Source organism: Perca flavescens, chromosome 15 (genome assembly GCF_004354835.1).
Source record: "Perca flavescens isolate YP-PL-M2 chromosome 15, PFLA_1.0, whole genome shotgun sequence".
Classification (NCBI taxonomy): Eukaryota; Metazoa; Chordata; class Actinopteri; order Perciformes; family Percidae; genus Perca; species Perca flavescens.
In genome coordinates this window covers 28,752,472-28,771,643 of record NC_041345.1, presented here as the reverse complement: position 1 = coordinate 28,771,643, position 19,172 = coordinate 28,752,472, and the positions used below count along the sequence as shown (strand labels likewise).

The 19,172-nt window shown below is 41.5% G+C and overlaps 1 protein-coding gene across 6 annotated transcripts; it reads left to right on the top strand.

Moving 5' to 3' along the window:
- The first annotated feature begins 371 nt into the window (after positions 1–371).
- On the top strand, positions 372–18,739 carry aldh3b1 (aldehyde dehydrogenase 3 family, member B1). 6 transcript variants are annotated; one of them, XM_028600055.1, is made up of 11 exons: positions 372–507; positions 5,448–5,617; positions 6,368–6,478; positions 7,452–7,572; positions 9,676–9,761; positions 10,850–10,931; positions 12,180–12,572; positions 16,493–16,659; positions 17,539–17,638; positions 17,914–18,142; positions 18,201–18,739. In XM_028600055.1, exons 1-10 carry the CDS (start codon positions 411–413, stop codon positions 18,099–18,101), a joined length of 1,515 nt encoding a protein of 504 aa, XP_028455856.1. In that variant the 5' UTR covers positions 372–410; the 3' UTR covers positions 18,102–18,142; positions 18,201–18,739. The 6 variants fall into 6 exon arrangements, with proteins under 6 accessions (XP_028455856.1, XP_028455855.1, XP_028455858.1 ...); XM_028600057.1 differs by adding an exon at positions 1,034–1,091 and having other exon boundaries at positions 439–507; positions 17,914–18,739; XM_028600054.1 differs by having other exon boundaries at positions 17,914–18,739.
- Positions 18,740–19,172: the final 433 nt, after the last annotated feature.

The window sequence follows — 19,172 nt, the reverse complement described above, 5'->3', positions numbered from 1 at the left end:
ACAGGTGAGTGAATAATAAAATCCTTATTGTTAGACCTACTGTGTAAGTGAATGTGTATTAGTGCAGTGACTTTCTTTAAAAACGCATTGCCCTTGTTGGCTTTAAATAAGCAAACAAATGAAATAGCCTATTAGATTTTTTAGTTATGGGCTCCTATAGGCTAGTTGATCATTGGATTCAGCTGCTCTCCCGCTGTGGCCGATCCGGTTCCGTGTTTTTTTTTTTTTTTTGTCAAAATCCATTCCTTTATTGGCATGGGAAACAGGCGTTATATTGTCAAAGCCAGAGTGAAAGTAAGTAGCCTAAAGATGTAGGCTACTAGAATAAAGTGTCCGTTTCTCGCAATTTGTGAAACAAGGGCAGGCTCCAAACCCGACCAGCGCCCACACACTGCCGCTCCGTGTGACGTATGCTGTTACGTAACAAGCGGAACTACTACCTAATGAAAGCAAGCAGCCCCCTGGTTGTTCGTTCGCCACAGCAGCTGCGGGACGCTATACCAACAGGTAACGTAGCTACAGGCTCAACTCTGCGTTATTTTTTTCTTTTCTTCATATCGTGTCACGTTCTGTTCTGTTTGCACCTTTTTTTATACAGTCTATGGTTTGCACACAGAACAGAACATGTCATAGCCTACTACTACCAACGGTAGCGTTATAAAGTGTTAGTAGAACGTTTCTGTGAACTCCAGAGTTGTTTGAGATGGATTTTCCATAACGTTAGTTAGCTAACAGTTAGCTAGGGAATACGTTGCCAACGTTACAAATGCGCTTTTGCTTGGTCTGCTTTTATTCTAACCACCTTATTTTTTGGGGGTGGGGGTGGCTACTGTAGGATAGTATAGTTATTATAGGAATAAGGTGGATAAACCGTGGGTCAACAGTTTAAAACTAACTTAGCCCAATTGCCGCCACTGTACTGGTTGTCTGCACGCGCTGGTTCCCAGTGCTTTTTTTTCTTTTATGTGTGGCGTTGTCCCTGTGCGAACCTCCGTTATGGAATATCAGTTTATCAATTTTATTTTCTTTATAGCTTTTTCGCAGGCGTGGATCATTAAAGCCAAACACCTGAAGACATCTGCTAAAAAACAGTAAGAACTTCTGGTAAATTCGACGTACAGGTATTTTTTTTTTACTAATCCTCTCCGTTGCGAAATATTGCGAAATGACTTCAGCTGCTTCCCGAAAATCCATTAACGTTAGTGGTCAGTGAATCATCCGATAGCTCAATTATTACATTCCATTTCATATTTATTTCTTCTTTTCTTGTTTTTGTCTTAAAATGGGTACGCCTAATTAACAAGGAAACCAAAGCCATAGGTCTTTGGAGCACGCAGATTCACAATTCTTCTGTTATTTTGTTTCTGCATCTGTTAATTTTTTGGAGCCTACATGACTATAAAATATGGACGATGACATCACCCTGGAAGGGCCAAAATGAGTTCTTCTACTCATAAGTTTATTCTCATTCTAATGGATACATTTCATATCCATAAATTCACAGGGAGAAAACCAATGCCTTTGGCAATGAGTTAGAACAATAAATCCATTCATCACTCTTGAAAAGGAAATTAATTAAAACTGTAACACCTTCTACTGTTAAGAATTGATATTGTTGTATGTTGTCTAGTGTTAAAACTGTGACATGAAAGTTTTTTTCTCTTTTCTTATGTGTTCTCTATTGTACATGTCCTGGACAAGGTATCCGTAGAGAGAAAAATCAAGGGCCCGTATTTAGAAATGGGTCTACGGCTCCTGGCATGGATGGACCTCTGGATGCAGTGTTCATTCCTATAGTTTCTCAGTGGCGCTTGAAGCCATCACGGAGCCCAAAAAATGACCCGAATGAAAGGCGTTGCTTCCACACTGAGGGGCCCATAGAGCAGGCGCCCTAGAGACTTCCGTCGACCGAGCTGGCTGCTTACAGATTAGCTGTCTGCTTACTTTATTCGTGCATCTCTATTATTTGTTATTCTAGACCAGGGGTCGGCAACCTTTTTGATATGAAGTGCCCTTTTCAAAATTTCTTGTTTATTAGTGTGCCATGTCAACATTAAGTTTAATTATGACATCAAAATGTAATATCCAGGGAATCTGTAATTTTATTCCATAGCAACATTTGATAACATTTATTTCTCATACTCAGGACCTTGTAATTATTATTATTGTATATTAGTATTATGGTTATGGAAACATGGTATTAGTATGCAGCATCCTGATTGGTGGAAAATGGGCTGACAAAAATATCACTGTCAAAGAGCCTGAAGCAAAAAGTTGTGGAAGAGCCCAGCTTTAATGATGAATGGACTGATAAGCAGGTCCTGTATGCCTCATTTTCAATGAAACAATGCTGTGGCAAAATAACAACACAATCAGCATCATTATCAAGAATGAAGAAAACGAACATAACGATTGCGTCATTCATGTGCATATTAAGTAGCCACATGTATTTGTTTTGGTCTTATAATGCATCCATATTTACCGCTCCAGCGGAGAGGATGGTTTCTTCAGACTGCTTAAGTTTATAAGAATTTGTCCAAATTTCAAGATTCCCTGCAAACTAAGATAAAACAGACTGCAAACCGACAGCTTTTGTTTTAGCTTGTTTTGTAAAAAAAATGCTATTTGCAGAGTAGAGCTGTGTTTGCGTAAAACAGCGCAGTGTACTGAGCAGACAGAGCAGTTTGAATTATCGCTTTCTACATGTTTATGCCGGTCTACACAGGTGAGTGCATTGTTACTTACAGTAACAAGACTAGCGTTAGTTCATCTGCCCCAGCGGCCGTTGGTAATCCTCTTTGTATTGTTCCCAGTCAGAGATATGAGTCAACTGTGAACGTTGTAATTTGGCATGCGGATGAGACAGTGCTTCAGCATTTCAACCATGATTTCAACACATCCATAACTCTCTTGCACACATATTGCCAGTGTGCCATTGGTTAAGGTCCCGCGTGCCCATTGTGGCACGCGTGCCTTAGGTTGCCGACCCCTAGACTTTTAGACTTCTTTTAGCTAAATATTTTTACAAAAAGTAAACAGACAGTAAACAACAATAAACTACAGATAAATAAAGATAGATATATAGGACTGTGTATGGTATTGTGTTATTATACAGTTAATAAATAAATGACATTTACCATAAATTAGTAGTTAAGAGCAGTTCAGGTATGTATGTGAGTAGATTATTAATTTATTGCACAGTGAATGAGTGAGTGGCTACCACTCCTTCCCTTCCTTCCTGTTCTGTTCGTTCTGTCCTCTTTACCCTATTTCCTCCTCCCCCCGAGTGAGGAGTTGTAGAGTATGATGGCATGAGGGACAAAGGAGTTCTTGAGTCTGTTGGTCCTACACTCGGGAAGGAGCAGCCTTCCACTGAACAGGCTCTTCTGGTTGCTGATGACGGTGTGCAGGGGGTGGCTGGCATTGTCAGTAATGTCCAGCAGTTTGTCCAGTGTCCTCCTCTCTGCCACCGTCACCAGTGAGTCCAGCTTCATGCCGACCACAGAGCCGGCCCGCCTGATCAGTTTATCCAGTCTGGAGGTGTCCTTCTTGGATATGCTGCCCCCCCTCCCCCCCAGCACACCACAGTGTAGAAGAGGACACTGGTAACCACAGACTGGTAAAACATCCACAGTAGTTTGCTGCAGATGTTGAAAGACCGCAGTCTCCTCAGGAAGTACAACCTGCTTTGTGTCTTTCTGTACAGGTGGCTGGTGTGTGTTGTCCAGTCCAGTTTATTATCCAGCTACAGCCCGAGGTATTTGTAGGATTGCAAAGCCTCCACCTCAGCTCCCTCTAGCTGGACTGTTCGCGTTCTCGCTCTGGACCTCCCAAAGTCAATGACCAGCTCCTTTGTCTTAGAGGTGTTGAGCTGTAGGCAGTTAGTGTGACACCAGAGAGCAAAATCCCCCACCAGACTCCGAAACTCCTCCTCTCTGTCACCCTGATACACCCAACGATGGCTGTGTCATCGGCGTACTTCTGTATGTGACACAGCTCCGAGTTGTAACAGAAGTCCGAGGTGTACAGGGTGAAGAGAAGAGGAGCCAGCACTGTGCCCTGGGGGGCTCCAGTGCTGCTGACCACAGTGTCAGACGTGGTGTCCTTCAGCCTGACGTACTGTGGCCTGTCAGTGAGGTGATCCAGTCTACCAGATAGGGGTCCACTCCCATCCTGTTCAGTTTGTCCTGAAGTATACGGGGCCGGATGGTAATGAAGGCACTGGAAAAGTCCAAGAAAAGGATCCTCACTGTGCTGCTTCCCTTATCCAGATGGGAGTGGACTTTGTGTAGAATGTAGAGTATGGCATCCTCCACACCAACAGTTGGCTGGTACGCAAAATACAACATTTTTTGTCACATACAGCAAACATCTCCTCACTATCTGCTAGCTGCCTGTCCCCTGAACACACTGTAAAAAAACGCGGTCTCTGTAGACAGCCCAGGCTCCACAAACGGCAACAAAAACAAACTGCGCCAACCTGCACCACCAAACATAACAAACAGTGTTCCAGCCAATAACCGACAAGAAGGAGCTGGTTGAGCCATCACTGCAGCAGCCTTAGCACGTAGGCTACTTCCACAATGCATATTCATGACTCAACCAACTCTTTCTTGTCGGTTATTGGCTGGAACACTGTTTGTTATTCCTCCATCCCCTTCTCACCTCTGATTCCCTTTCTAACCTCTGATTAGCACACATACACACAGGTGCGCAGGTTACGTAGCAAACAAACCATACACACACACACACACACACACACACACACCCTATACACATAATCCATACACGCACCCCATGTCTAAATTGGCTACAACAGATAGTATTGTTAGGCGTGCACCCAGGGTGCATTGAGCATGGATGTATAGTTTTGAGAGGGTTTTACGTATTTTATGTAACTTATTGACATGAAAATAGGCAGGATGGGATGTCAGCACAAAGGCAGCTCGCTCAGCGTGTGTGTGCGTTCCGTAGCACTCATAGTATACTGGATCACTCAAAAAAAAATAATACTGTTTAATGCATTAAACATTTATGTGCCCTTCACATCCTACATAGGCTACATAACAGGTAGGCCTACAGTCTGACTGTCATCACTGATTTAACCTTATTACCCCGATATTCTTTTCCAACATTTTCTTTTTCCAATTCCTTAAAATGTACCTTCATTTTCAATTTTTAAAATATGCTTAACACTTTTTCTTTGAATCTTTGTACTCATGCAAGGTAAGTGCACGCCGCAGATCAGACTGCGCATGTGCACAAAACAAAATAACCGATGGACTGAATTAGGACTAGTTTTTTTTGGTTTTAGTTTCCTTAGATGACCCATTTTAAGACAATAATGAAACATGCAGTTATTGTCCTTTTTTTCAAATGTGGGGTTTTTTCTTGTACTCGTTTTGAAGTTATCGGAAAGATGTGATTTGTTTCTTTGTCTGTTCCAGGTGACAGGATGGACACCCAGAGGCAGCTTGTGGACAGGTTGCGGTCAACGTTTCGTTCAGGCATCACAATACCGGAGACGTTTCGTCAAACCCAGCTGACCATGCTTATGTCCATGATCCAAGATAATGAGGACCAGATTTTAAATGCACTGCACAAAGACCTTGCAAAGGTACAAGACGGTGCACACGTGTCACACTCGCACACACTACCGCACTACTTCATACACAAACCCAAAGGCCTCGCAGCATGACTGACACAGCAGTTCTGTCTAGCTAGACCTGGGGTGTCAAACTAATTTTAGTTCATGGGCCACATACCCCTAATTTGATTTTAAGTGGGCCGGACCAGTAAACCACTCCAGAAAGATCAGAAACTTTCTCTGCCACAGAGTTTCTTGTCAGCTTGATGTTGGCAAACGCAAGTTGCTTCTGCTACGAGAGCGTTCTAAGGCCATTGGTAAATTTGGAATTGGAATTATTTACTTAACTTCAATGTTCACACTTTGCAAAGTTATCCAGTGGGTCTGATTGGACCCTTTGGCGGGCTGGTTCTGGCCCCACGGGCCATATGTTTGACCCCTCTGGTCTAGCCCTATCCATCCTGATGATGGTGAAATTGAACATTTTATAAAGCCCCCAACAAAACTGTCTGAAAGTAAAAGTTACTAAACATTTTCCTCAAAGTATTTTCACTCCTTCAAGAACAATTCTACTTATTTAATTTATCTGACTCATTTCATAATATAAAAGAATGGTGAAAGTTAAGACTGCTTAAAAATTCAATATCTTTCTCCCATTATTTTTTTTGTGATAAGTTTACACACAAAATGTAGGGTGTTTTTTAAGCACACTAATCATTTTTGTGTCTGCTACAATTCATTACGCACTAACCTCCCTTTCTTATTGTTCTTGCACCACAGCCAAAATTTGAGGCCGTTATGTCCGAGATTGATATTGTGATCAACGAGCTGCACTACGCCATTGCTAACCTCGCAAGCTGGATGAAGCCAGAATATGCCGGCACAAACCTGGTAGGTTTATCAATGCTTTAACAAAACTGGCTGTTTTTTTTGGCTGTTATTTTTTCATTTAGTGTAGAAATGTTAAATATGACTATGTACATGTCTTGAAGTAAAGGTTGCTAACCGGAAACAAAACAAGTAGCTTTTGCCATCTTACCTCATCTACGTGAGAAAAATGGTGAGAGGTCTTCACGATTTTGGTTGAACAGTTAAAGCTAGCGTAAAAACTTTTATTGTGCAATTGAGGACGTTTTTTGACAAATTTAACTGTTTCCATTTAGCTTTTCTAATGCGATACAAAAAATGGGTGAATAGAAGCTGTCATTCCATATATTCAAACATTTCATTCTGTATATTCCTACTGGATGGCCTATGGGGCAGCTGTGGCTCAGTGGTAGAGCGGTTGCCTGCCAATCGGTTGGCAGGTTGGCGGTTTGATCCTTGGCCCTGCAGTCCCATGTTGAAGTGTCCTTGGGCAAGACACTGAACCCCGAGTTGCCCCCGATGCTGCGCATCGGAGTGTAAATGTGTGTGAATGAGCATCTGATGAGCAGGTGGCACCTTGTACGGCATCCTCGGCCACAGTGTATGAATGTGTGTGAATGGTGAATGGTTCCTGTACAATGTTAAAGCGTTCTGAGTAGTTGTTGAGACTACAACAAAGAAAAGCGCTATATAAGAACAGTCCATTTACATTCCTACTGTCATTCCATATATTCAAACTTTCATTTTGTATATTCCTACTGTCATTCAATATATTCCAACTTTCATTCTGTATATTCTTACTGTCATTCAATATATTCCAACTTTCATTCTGTATATTCTTACTGTCATTCCATATATTTAAACTTTTGTTCTGTATATTCAGTGTCATTCCAAAATTTCAAAATTGCGTTCTGTATATTCCTACTGTCATTCCATATAATCATGTTTCATTCCACATATATTCAGAATTTCATTCAATTTTCATGTCAATTTCCAGGCCACAAAGTTTGATGACTGTTCTGTGCGGAGGGAACCATTAGGAGTTGTGTTGATCATTGGGCCGTGGAACTATCCCCTGCAACTCCTTATCGTACCTTTGATTGGAGCCATTGCTGCAGGTATCATCCACACCCATATCACCACCAGAGTATACACTATATTGACTCAATATGTTTGTGTGACAAAAAAAACAAAAAACAAATGACAATGTGTAATGTTAAAGGGGTCAATCAGGTAAGGAACCCACAGAGAACAATTGCCAACTCTGCAGTACTCTTCGGCTCCATGGATCTTTGGAGTCTCATTAATTTGGTTTTCCTGTCTGCAAATTCAACTCAACAACATTGATAGAGACCAGAGAAAGTGAAGACCAAATCAAAGCTAAAAAACAAAAGAGCAAAGGTTAGATTGGAATTCATAAGAGAGACAGAAACACACTGGGATAATAATATTGCTGAAAAACTGACATTTGATCATTGTATAAGTTGCTGAGGTTTCTATTTATTTTTTTATTAGTCATTTTCCCATTCAGTTTTTTCCCCCTAGTCATCTGTCTATAGGCCTAATGCACCAGCAAATGCAGTTATGGAAGTTTGCTAAGTTGCTCAAATTATCTGTGAGACGCGACATTGTTGTCGGCTAACGTTGTATATAACGTGAAGACATCGTCTCATGCGGATGAGTAATGTTCCATTTGTAGGGTGGAAGCTTGAATAAGTCCCTGTTTAAAAATTAAACATTTAACTCTAGCTCCATATTTAGGAACTCATTTTAATGCTAATGGCGTAGTTAACACTGTGACATACACAAATGTATGATCACATTTCTTTTTTGTTAAGGGACCTTAATTCGGAAAAAATATGAAACTGACCCTATGTTCCAGTAGAACTACATGAAGCAAGTAATAAAAAAAAAAAATGTCGCTCCTCTGGGGGGTGTCTAACTGCGTGTCAATCACCGCTCATGCACACACATTCATTCTTCTCCGTTGGGTTAGGGGCTTAGGAGACAGTTTGGGGCTTTAGCGGAAAGAGAGGGAGGGACTGAGAAGTTGTTTATGTTCAAATTCTTTAGCTAAGTCTTGGATTTTCACAATCATACCTACAGCACCTTTAAAGGCTCAAGCTTAACCTTCTATGTGTCAGTGACATTTCCTTGAACCACTTCCTCAATGACTGCACACAGCTTCTTTTGCAATAAGCACAAATATAACTTTAACTGCTAATATTCTACGTGGTTAAAAAGATAATTTTGCAAGTCAAGAAAGTCTCAGTTTATTGTTAAACCGTTGAATTATAAGACTGTGAAAATACGTTATTAGAAAGACTACACACTCTCTGAAGCTATGATAGCTGTGTGTATCGTACCAGGGATGTAACGTTACTCACAAGAGCAGAGGATTGTGCTTGTTCTTTCGCTTCTCTGCTCGATTCTAAATGATAAGCCAGCAAAGTCATGGAATGTGAAGCTGATAAAGGTGGTTGTGCAGCCGACTCTTCTCAATCAGATGTCTGCATCTTGGCAGGACTTGTCAAAACATTCTGTTCTTGTAAGGACATTGCGACAAAACTTGATGCCATAGTGGCTAACGCCATTCGTTTCCAGATTCTTCTGTCAACATAATTATTGAATCTTTTCAATCGGCCAGAAGGACTTCCTTAAACTCTGTTCCAGTAGTAGTCAAACATTACCTCGAGCATTCTTTATCAAAAAGTGAGATTAGAGGGCTAAGACGCTAAATTTGGGCTAAAAACAGCCTTTAACCTAGCCTGGGAAAACCTAGACGAACTTCTGGCAAATTTGAGATTTGATCTGCAAGTCAGTCTGGCCAAGAGCCCACTCCAATTTCTCCAAATCGAGGCACCAATCACAACCGTTGAGGCGGGCTTTACACGATGACGATAGCGCAGCGACGGCGAGCAGCTTCTTGTTTACATTCAACATGACGGCCACCGAACACGTTGATGCCGCTACGTCACCCGGATCGTTGGTCTGATTGGTTGAAGGACTATCCAATTGCGCCCAGAGGCATTTGAGCGGCGTCCGTTGGTGGCTGTGAATGAAGCTTGCCCAGCACCACTCTCAGTTACAACTGAGAAGGGTCTGGTGTCAACCAGGCGACCTTTAACCTCCTTTTTGAAAGATGTGAAAATCTAACGTCTGTCGAGTCTTATCACTGCTGTCTTTTCTGACTGGATGATGATGATGGTGTCTCCAACCAGGAAACTGTGCGGTCATCAAGCCTTCAGAGGTCAGCGCCGCCACAGACAGTCTGATGGCAGAGCTCATCCCCAAATATTTGTCTCAGGTAAATGCAACTTTGGAGTCTTTCTGTTTTTGTGTCTTGTTAAATCTACAAATTCAGTTACAATCCAAAATGTCTTAATTGCATTTGTGTAAATGTGGTTTATACCCAGAAACTATCCAAGAACACTGGAATCCAGTCAATACAGAACCATTCAGAACCACCATCATGAGCTGGTACATCATTTGTCTGTCTCTAGTGTCATCAGGGTTGGAACCAAGTGAGGTTAGACACAAATAAGCAACACTTATAGACTACACGAAAACGGGCCGAAGAAGTCAAGTTTCCTTTTTACTGTAAAATGTTCCTTGCATGTATCTGACACAAGGCATTGGCTAGTTGTTGTCAGAGCCAAACCGATGCTGGATTATTGAGGCCGATACCCATACCGATATTTGAGTTGGGAAAAACCAAACCCAGGGAGGTGCAGAGCAGTGTGAGTTTCGGTGCATGTCCACGTTGCTCAACTCTTCTTGAACACCACACTTTTATCACTCCAAAAGAAGGTTGGGTGGTGAGCCAAGCCCGATTTAAGGCAATGCAGCTAAAAACATTTCATTAACAAAGAAGAGCGGTGTCACATTATGTATTTTTAGGGACTTGGTTATAAAGAACTGTGACCAAGATATGTACTATGTACTACAACATATGTAAAAACTCAACTTTCTCAATTAAATTACATTTTATTTATATTGTATCGGAGTTATCTCAGGACACTTTACAGATGGAGTAGGTCTAGACCACACTCTATAATTTACAAAGACCCAACAATTTCAGTTTCCCACGAGCAAGCATTTGGTGCGACAATGGCGAGGAAAAACTTCAGTTTTTACAGGCAGAAACCTCAGACAGACCCAGACTCTTGGTGGGTGGCATCTGCCGCTGCCGGTTGGGACACCAAGGCAGATATGCTGAAATACAGTATGATTCATAATAATTATAGCAGTTGCCATGGTGCACCGTGGCACTTATAGTTACAATACAGGTATGACCTCAATATGGTTTTGACATTACTGTACTCATGTTGACAAGCTTGAGCTCGGCACAGTGTATCTGTTACATTGACTGAGATAAGACTCTTATATTGGCAGGACTGTTATGCGGTTGTTTCTGGAGGAGCAGAGGAGACCAAGGCACTTTTGCAGAATCGCTTTGACCACATCTTCTACACAGGTAAAAAAACAAAAACGCACGTCACAGCATTCCCTTTGTATAAGTTCTTTGCACCAAAATATCACAACAAGCAGTGCCAAGATCCAAAGCATCACATAGGTTGGTTTATGAAATTATATATTTACGGTGTGCAAATGTGCAACATAATTACATCTATGGTCAGATTTCAGCCGCGCGGCACATTGAATTTCCATGATTTAGAAGTGTTTGTGGGACATGCTAAAATGTAGTAAACAAAAACATTAGCTTATATTACATTACAAAGCATCATAACTTCAACATAACCCCTTCCGCTTTCTTTGTTGGTGAGGACTGTGGTTAACTGCTCCTCAGATCTCTGCAGGGTCAATCCAGACAGCTAGCTAGACTTTCTGTTGCACGACTAAAACAACTTTGAACGAACATTTGTTCCAAAAAACAAGTTCATTCCCGAGGCTATTTTGCAGACACACGGTTGCTCTGTGCGGTGCTAAGCCCATGGCGATTGGGATTGGTTTAAAGAAATGCCAATAAACCAGAGCACATTTTTCTCCCATCCCGGAATGCTGTGTGGACTAGCGAGACCCTCCTCTGCAGCGCTGTGGAGGAAGGTCTGGCAATGCGAGACTAGGTGTGAAGTGTATTGAATAGACCAAGTGTGTTGTCTTGCTTTGGAATGGAACTTTTCTTCAAAAAGAAAATACATTTATCTCTTTCCTGCCAGTGACCAGGGTCGGACCATGGTTGTCTGAGCCGTGTTCAATCCTTCTTTTGTCAATTCGCCCATCACCACTCCAGTTTTTCAGTTGTGGTCACGGACTTTGGTGTACGGCTCTTTCAGTGCCTTGAATTTGCTTGTGACCTGTTTCTGTGTAAAGCAGATGCTTCTGTCATTCAGTCCTGTTAGCCTTGTTATGCTAAGGCTCCTCAGGTTGCCTTAGCATAAGGTTGTTCGGACATACCTGCCCCCACTGCTAAAAAAAATCCTAAAGGAAACGCTGCTATGTGTACAATAATGTCAAAATAGCAACCTGATTCTAAAATAATAGGCATCTTTAGAGACAAAGGAATGTTCCACAAAACATCATTGGTATTTTTTTTTTTGTCCAGTACCGGGACTTCATGATCCTGATGAACACTTAGGTCCGTAGCAAGATATCTTGATTACTTGCAGCCAAGATTGTCATCGATGTAGGAACCACGTTTACGCTCGCGAGAGGATGAATCCTTCCCATTTTGGACACTTGACTCTTCAGCTCTGTCTTTCAGGTTCTCAGGCTGTGGCCCGCAGCATCCTGCGGGCAGCCTCGGACCACCTGACCCCCGTGACGTTGGAACTGGGCGGCAAGTGTCCGTGCTTGATATACGGCAAGGTGAACATGGCCTCCGCCGCTCAGCGCTTGGTGTGGTCAAAGTATTTTAACGCCGGCCAGAGCTGCGTGGCTCCGGACTATGTGCTGTGCTCGCAGGCCACCCGGGACGCCCTGCTGCCCGCACTGCGCCAGACCCTGGAGGAATTCTACAGCAAGGACCCTCAGACCTGTCCCGACGTGTCCCGCATCGTGTCACCCCAACACTGGACGCGACTGATGGAACTGCTCAACAGGTCCAGAGGCAAGGTTGTCGTGGGAGGAGAAAGCAACCAGGAGGACAAGTACATAGGTGAGTGTACTGGGTGAAGAAGCAGATTGTGCAGTGTAGTGACACGTAAACACACTCATGAGTGTTTGGTGCTACTTGGAGAACATGTATAGAAAGAATGATGTTTTGTGTGTGAAGTAGGGGTGTGACTCTTGAATCAATTCGATATCCCGATGCATCGCGATGCGTCCCCTCCTCAATATTATTATACATTTCTACACATGGTTTAGGGCTGCTCGATTATGAAAAAAAATATAATCACAATTATTTTGGTAACTATTGAAATCACGGTAATTTAACACGATTACTCGTTGACTTCTGGAAAGCAATTATTGATCTAAAAAAAAAACTGTGTAAAAAGTTAAATAAATCAACAGTAAAAAAAAAAAAAAAAAACTGTGAAATTTGCCTTAATACTTTTCCTATTTAAACTTTATTTTTTCATTCAGAACACGAGAAAATAAGAGTATACTTGTAAAACGTAATGAGCTACATAATTGTTTTTCTCGATTATTCTGTTTTTGTGATCATTGGGAGCCCAAATCATAATCACGATTAAATTTCGATTAATTGCACAGCCCTAACATGGTTTTCATTAACAAATTCAAACAGCCAGATATATATATGAACTCACATTTTTATTGCATCTGCTCTTAAAAAAAAGACACTTCCTGAAAAGATCGTTGCTTTCTAGAAGACCGCAGACAAAAGACAAAAACAAAAGAAGCAGCTACCGAAGAAAATCAAGAAACAACCTCAATCTGCATTTTTTGTCTTACATTTGCACTATTCAGAATGTATTACTGTATTGAATATATTACTTATCTTTCTTTATCTTATTTGTGCATATTACTTATCTTTTTTATCTTTATTTGTATATATTTCTTATCTTTTACACCTTATACACCTGTTATACGTGTCCTTGCATTGCACCGTGGGTCGGAGAGAAACATATTTTCAGTTGCTCTATATGTCTGGCACATATTGCAGAATTGACAATAAAGTTGACTTGACTAATTTAAAGAGCATCAACCAAATGAGCCCGAGTGACAACGTTCAAAAACTGTAGAATGCATATTTCTATGACCACTTTTAAAAGCATAGCAAAGTACAAGCGTTTGGATAACGGATCTCTGTCCAAACCGGCTGATGAACAAACCATAATACTGTATGTTTCTCAGAGAATGGGTTGGTTGGGTATAGGATAATGGTAAATGCTATAATATAGTGTGTAGGAGTAGCAAGTAGAAGAAGTCAGAAGTGACTCAGTAATGTCAGTTCTATAGCAATATCCACCTTAAGTTGGCTGACATTAGCAACTATATTAGCCACCATGCATTGCATTGAGCAAAGCTGAGTTTAATGAATTAGCATCTCCTTTTTTAAGAGGAAGATTGTGTTTCTTTTTTCAAACGTATTCCCACTTCCAAGGCTTTGAAGGAAAACAGGCAGCCATTTATTTGTATTCCCCGAAAATGAGAAAACATGGAGGTTCTTTTCCTTTAAGCCCCTGCCGGGCTCCGTTGTACTATGTGCATATACAGTATGAAAGCCTGCTTTCCCAGTTTAAACCAGCCCATCGGGTGTGGTCGAAATGTATTAATCTATTAAGTTGGTCATGGCATAAAAAACTGTTAACGCTCTTTCTGGATTAAAAAGAGGGCAGACGCGACACCTTATCAGTTTAATTCCAGTAGTTGGCACTGATATTAATGTTGCCCTCACAGGATCATACACGGCGAGACATTGGAACTGTCGAAATCTGCACTGAGATTCAACTCTATTACATGAAACCTCAGTTAAACCACATTTTGTAGCAGGTTTAAAGGGTAACTGTTTTTTCAACCTGGACCCTGTTTTCCAATGTTTTGTGTCTAAATGACTGGTGGGAACAACAGTCTTTGACGTTGGTCCAGTATTAAGCGAGACCGCTGTAGTCGGCAGCAGAGAAACAAGCTACAATGTAAGTTATGGGGCAGTTGTGCATCTTCCATTTACGTTCACAAAAGTACTTGTTTTGCTGCTGACAGACTCAGATTAATATGCTAAGTGTCTGACAACATTATGGAAAGTATTTCTAAGGAGGTCGACATTTCTGTTAGAGGTTAAGATCTTTTTTTTTTTTTTTTTTAAACATAAAGACATCTGCGAAATTGCGTTCGCTAAAGCCACCAGACTCCATGTAAATAAACAGTAATTTTAGCATCATAAAATACACTTCATTCAAAGTCGACAGAAACAAAATAAAACTGTGAAAAGCCGTGTTGGGTTGTCTTTCCACTTTTCCAACCATCACAACTCTAGTTTTAGTTGAAATAAACACATAATTTACCGATTTACATATGTATATGAAATATGTTGGCTCTATACACGCTAAAAGTATTGTTTTTTTAAATGGAGTCTGGTGGGTTTAACGCTAGCGACTTCAGAGCTGTTTCTGGTTAAACAGAAAGGTCTCAAAGAGGTTTTAAAGGTCTATCTCTGAAGGGATCCTTTCCATAATGTTGTCAGACACTTGGAATATTAATCTGAGCCTGTCAGCGGCAAAATGAGCACTTTAGTGAAGGTGAATACAAGCTGGACAATAACCCCATTAACTTACATTGTAGCTTTTTTCGCCTCTGCCGACTGAAGCGATCTCGCTTAATACTGCACCAATGTCAAAGATTGTTGTTCCCATTAGGGCTGGGCGATATGGTTGAAAACTGTATCACGATATAAGTTTTTCATATCGGTCGATATCGATAATTATTGATATTTTTTATTACCTATTTAAAATAAGGACCAGGAGAAAAATATATTAAATTTAAACATTTTTATTTTAAACTTAACCCTGCTCTGATTATAATCCCCTCAGTTGTAAAAGCAGAAATGTCAACACAACCATGGAAAACACTCAAATAATTCAAATGTAAACAGGTCTAAAATCACAATGAACACTTAACAATTATCTCTTAACATTAAGGTGCAAAATTAAAGAATAAGTAAGAAGTGCTTAATAAAGTGTCATAAAATAGTGCAAAGTGTTAGCTAAATATAAGAAACCTGAAAAGAACTATTTTCTGCAGGTTTAGTGCTAGGTTGGTAACCTGGCTTCTGGACAGTGCTCAGCATGTCTGCCTCCGTTATTTCTTTGTAGCGTTTAGTAAGGCGCTGATGCGGAGTACCTCTCCATGGCGGTCTGCTGCTTGTGCCGTGTTGCAGCTGCAGATGTTGTTGGACATTGATGGCGAATACGGCTGTGCTCGAAAGTGTGAGCGCGGCTAAAGTGGTAAAACAAGTTTATGGTATTACCAGTGTTGGTCTGACGACATTGGTCTGACTACGGTCAGACTTATAAAATCCCCAAAACTGCGATACTGACTTTTCCTGTTTTATCAACGATTTCCTCGCTCGCTGCGGCACTCACTTTCCACTCCACGCCGGTTCTGTTATTGAAGAACACGAGACAGCGATGTGGCGCAACCAAACTTGATACTGTTACATGATTGGCTGTTAGAGTGTCACTCCCCACGTTGCTAGGTTGCCAGAGAGTGAGGGCCTTTGTTCATGCAACCAAACTTGATTCACAACCTCTGGTTTCTTCTGATGAAGAAAAACAAGTTATCAAACGTTTTATCGACCGCATTTTCTATTGATATTGATTATGTTTCTATCGCGATACATATCGTTATCGTTTTATCGCCCAGCCCTAGTTCCCATCAGTCACTTAGACACAAAAACATAGGGAAATAGGGTCCAGGTTGAGAAAAAAAAAAAACGGTAGTTACCCTTTAACTTAAACCTCAGATACAGTGTTCTCTAGTGATGTTTAGTTGATTTCTACAAGACACCGCAGATAGATGGATAACTAACGCGGCTCATATTTGTTTCTCCTAAATATTTTGGATCATTAAGCATAACACTTAGCCATTTCTTAACGTAGCGATGTCTTATGTCAGCTCCCACAGTGGTGGTGGACGTGGCGGAAGACGACGCCCTAATGGAGGAGGAGATCTTCGGCCCCATCCTGCCCATCATCACTGCCGAGTCCCTGCAGCAAGGCATCGACTTTGTCAACCGCAAAGAGAAGCCTCTGGCCCTCTATGTCTTCTCTGAGGAATCCTCCGTAAGAACTCACGACTCTGCAGCCTCTCGCAATCCTAGCCGTAGACATATGGTCCAGGGTTTCTCCTGACTTAGAATGAGCCTTTTTGGGGGGATGGGCGGGGAACTACACACGACCATAAGCATGATCGGTCCACGTTCAGTCAGTCCTTCCTTTTTTTGTGATTTTGCGGGCAAAAATCCTTGATTATGCGGCACGTTTTCTTAAAAAATGCGATGGAATATGCGGGACATTTATGCAATTTCATGCGATGAAATTGCGGGAACTTGCGGTTTGATGAAAAAGAGAAAAAAAAATTAGATTTGATGACATAATTACGTCACTTCATAACGTTCCCATGGCAACAGTGGAAAATGGCTGCTCTTTTGTGAAGTAAACTCAACATTTTTCAACTTTCTACTAAGATATATGTGACTTTTTTTGCAACGGAAATTTTGCGCAGAAATCGGCAATTTATGTGGCGTATTTGAAAAAATGCAGGCCCCCGCATAAATATGCGGACTTTGGCTGATTATGCATTGAATTATGCGATCGCATAATCGCGTTTTTCTGGAGGGACTGTTCAGTAAAGAAAATGAGTGTGTTACCTTATTTAACAGAAATGTATGCATTTTCCTGACAGTTTCATAAACAGGTTAATTAGTCCGGTACAGCGTGACTCTGGACGATAAAACTGTGATTAGTGCTCGCGCTCAAGTTGTACGTTCTGGTTGTTCAACGGTTGTTCGGTAAATTGCTATTCAACACATTCAGACAGGATTAAAATAGCTATTTTTATTCTCAATTCTTGTCATTTTGATGTGGTGGCAAAAATTCCTCTATGCAGGAAGAACCCCGATTGTCTTATATTTCACATCCGGTCGCCCTTCCTCTTTGCAGATAGTAAACGCTGTGCTGGAGAAGACCAGCAGTGGAGGATTCTGCTCTAATGACGGGATCGTCCACATGACCCTGCCGACCCTGCCCTTTGGGGGTGTAGGTAGGTGTGACCCTGCTTCCCAAAGTTCTAGACCTACTCTGTAAAGTGTCTCGAGATAACGCTTGTGATTTGATACTATAACTAAAATTGAAATTGAATTCTGCTGCAGCGCAATGGAATAAAGTTCAGTTCAGTCAGAGAACATCTTGAGAGAGGCCTTTTTAAAAAGAGGCTTTAAAGTCACGTGTAGCCTGATTAATATCATGGAAGAGAGACTGGAAAATGCACGATGTCTTCTTTCTGACCGGTGTCGTGGTTTTGCCCTCTCCTTCCAGGGGGCAGCGGTTGGGGCAGTTACCACGGCCGCTGGAGCTTCGAGACGTTCAGCCACCGGCGGGCCGTCATGCTGCGCGGCTGGGCTCTGGAGAGACTCAACAGCCTGCGCTACCCGCCGTACAGCGAACAGAAGCTGAGCTGGCTGCGCTGGACCACCTCAGCCAAGTCCAGCTGCTCACTCATGTGATGACAGGCAGCGTGTGTGTGTGTGTGTGTGTGTGTGTGTGTGTGTGTGTGTGTGTGTGTGTGTGTGTGTGTGTGTGTGTGTGTGTGTGTGTGTGTGCGCGTGTGTGCACGTGCAACTGGATGTATGTATATAAATGGGATTAATCGTTCTTTTTTAAAAAAATTTTATCTGTGTTTGTGTGTATTACTGGATGCTCGTGCATTGTCTGTGCCCCAGACCTCTGTCACACCGTACTCATCTTTCTGTCACCATTATATTTGGATCTTTGTATCTCCAGTGCTTTTAGAATATACACTTAGTGTTTTATTTATTTGGGTTGGCACAACACATGTTATTTTATTGGTAAGACAAATTAAACTGGCTCAGGTATGTAGAATGCCTGCTTATTTTGTATCCTCTTGCACTCCTATTTCGACATGGATAAAAGTAAGTTACAGTGTTTGTTTTTTTTAATAACTTTTGTCATTGTAAGTCTTTTGTATTGTTTTGGTTTATTTTCTCTTGGTGTCTGCTGGGGTTCAAATGTCTTGTCTGTGTTTTTAATACTGTTTTTCATAAAATTCCCCTCCTGCATATAATAATAATAATAATAATAATAATAATATATACTTTATTAATCCCGCAAGGGGAAATTGCAGTGTTTTCAGTCTGTTGTCATTACACACAGGCTTGAATTACACACACATGCTCAGTACCTCTTCATGCACTAATGGAGAGATGTCAGAGTGAGGAGGGCTGCCCATAGAAAGGCGCCCTGAGCAGTTGGGGGTTCAGTGCCTTGCTCAAGAGCACATACTGTATGTAAATAAGGGGGGATTTTTAATGATCAATTTTTTTTTTATTCTTTTTTTTTTTTTTTAACATACAGAACAAAAACCCTCTCCCACCCTCTGCGGTCTCGAGGAATACAAAACAAATAAACAAACGGAAATCAAACCTTGCCTAGTCACTCTCCTCTTTTTCTTGTGGCGCCTCACTGTTCCCCCATGGCACTCCGTAACATTTTAGGGGCTGATCTTAAGCGCAGATACAAGAAGAAGGATGTCCTGGGGACCTCAAAACTAGCTCTCA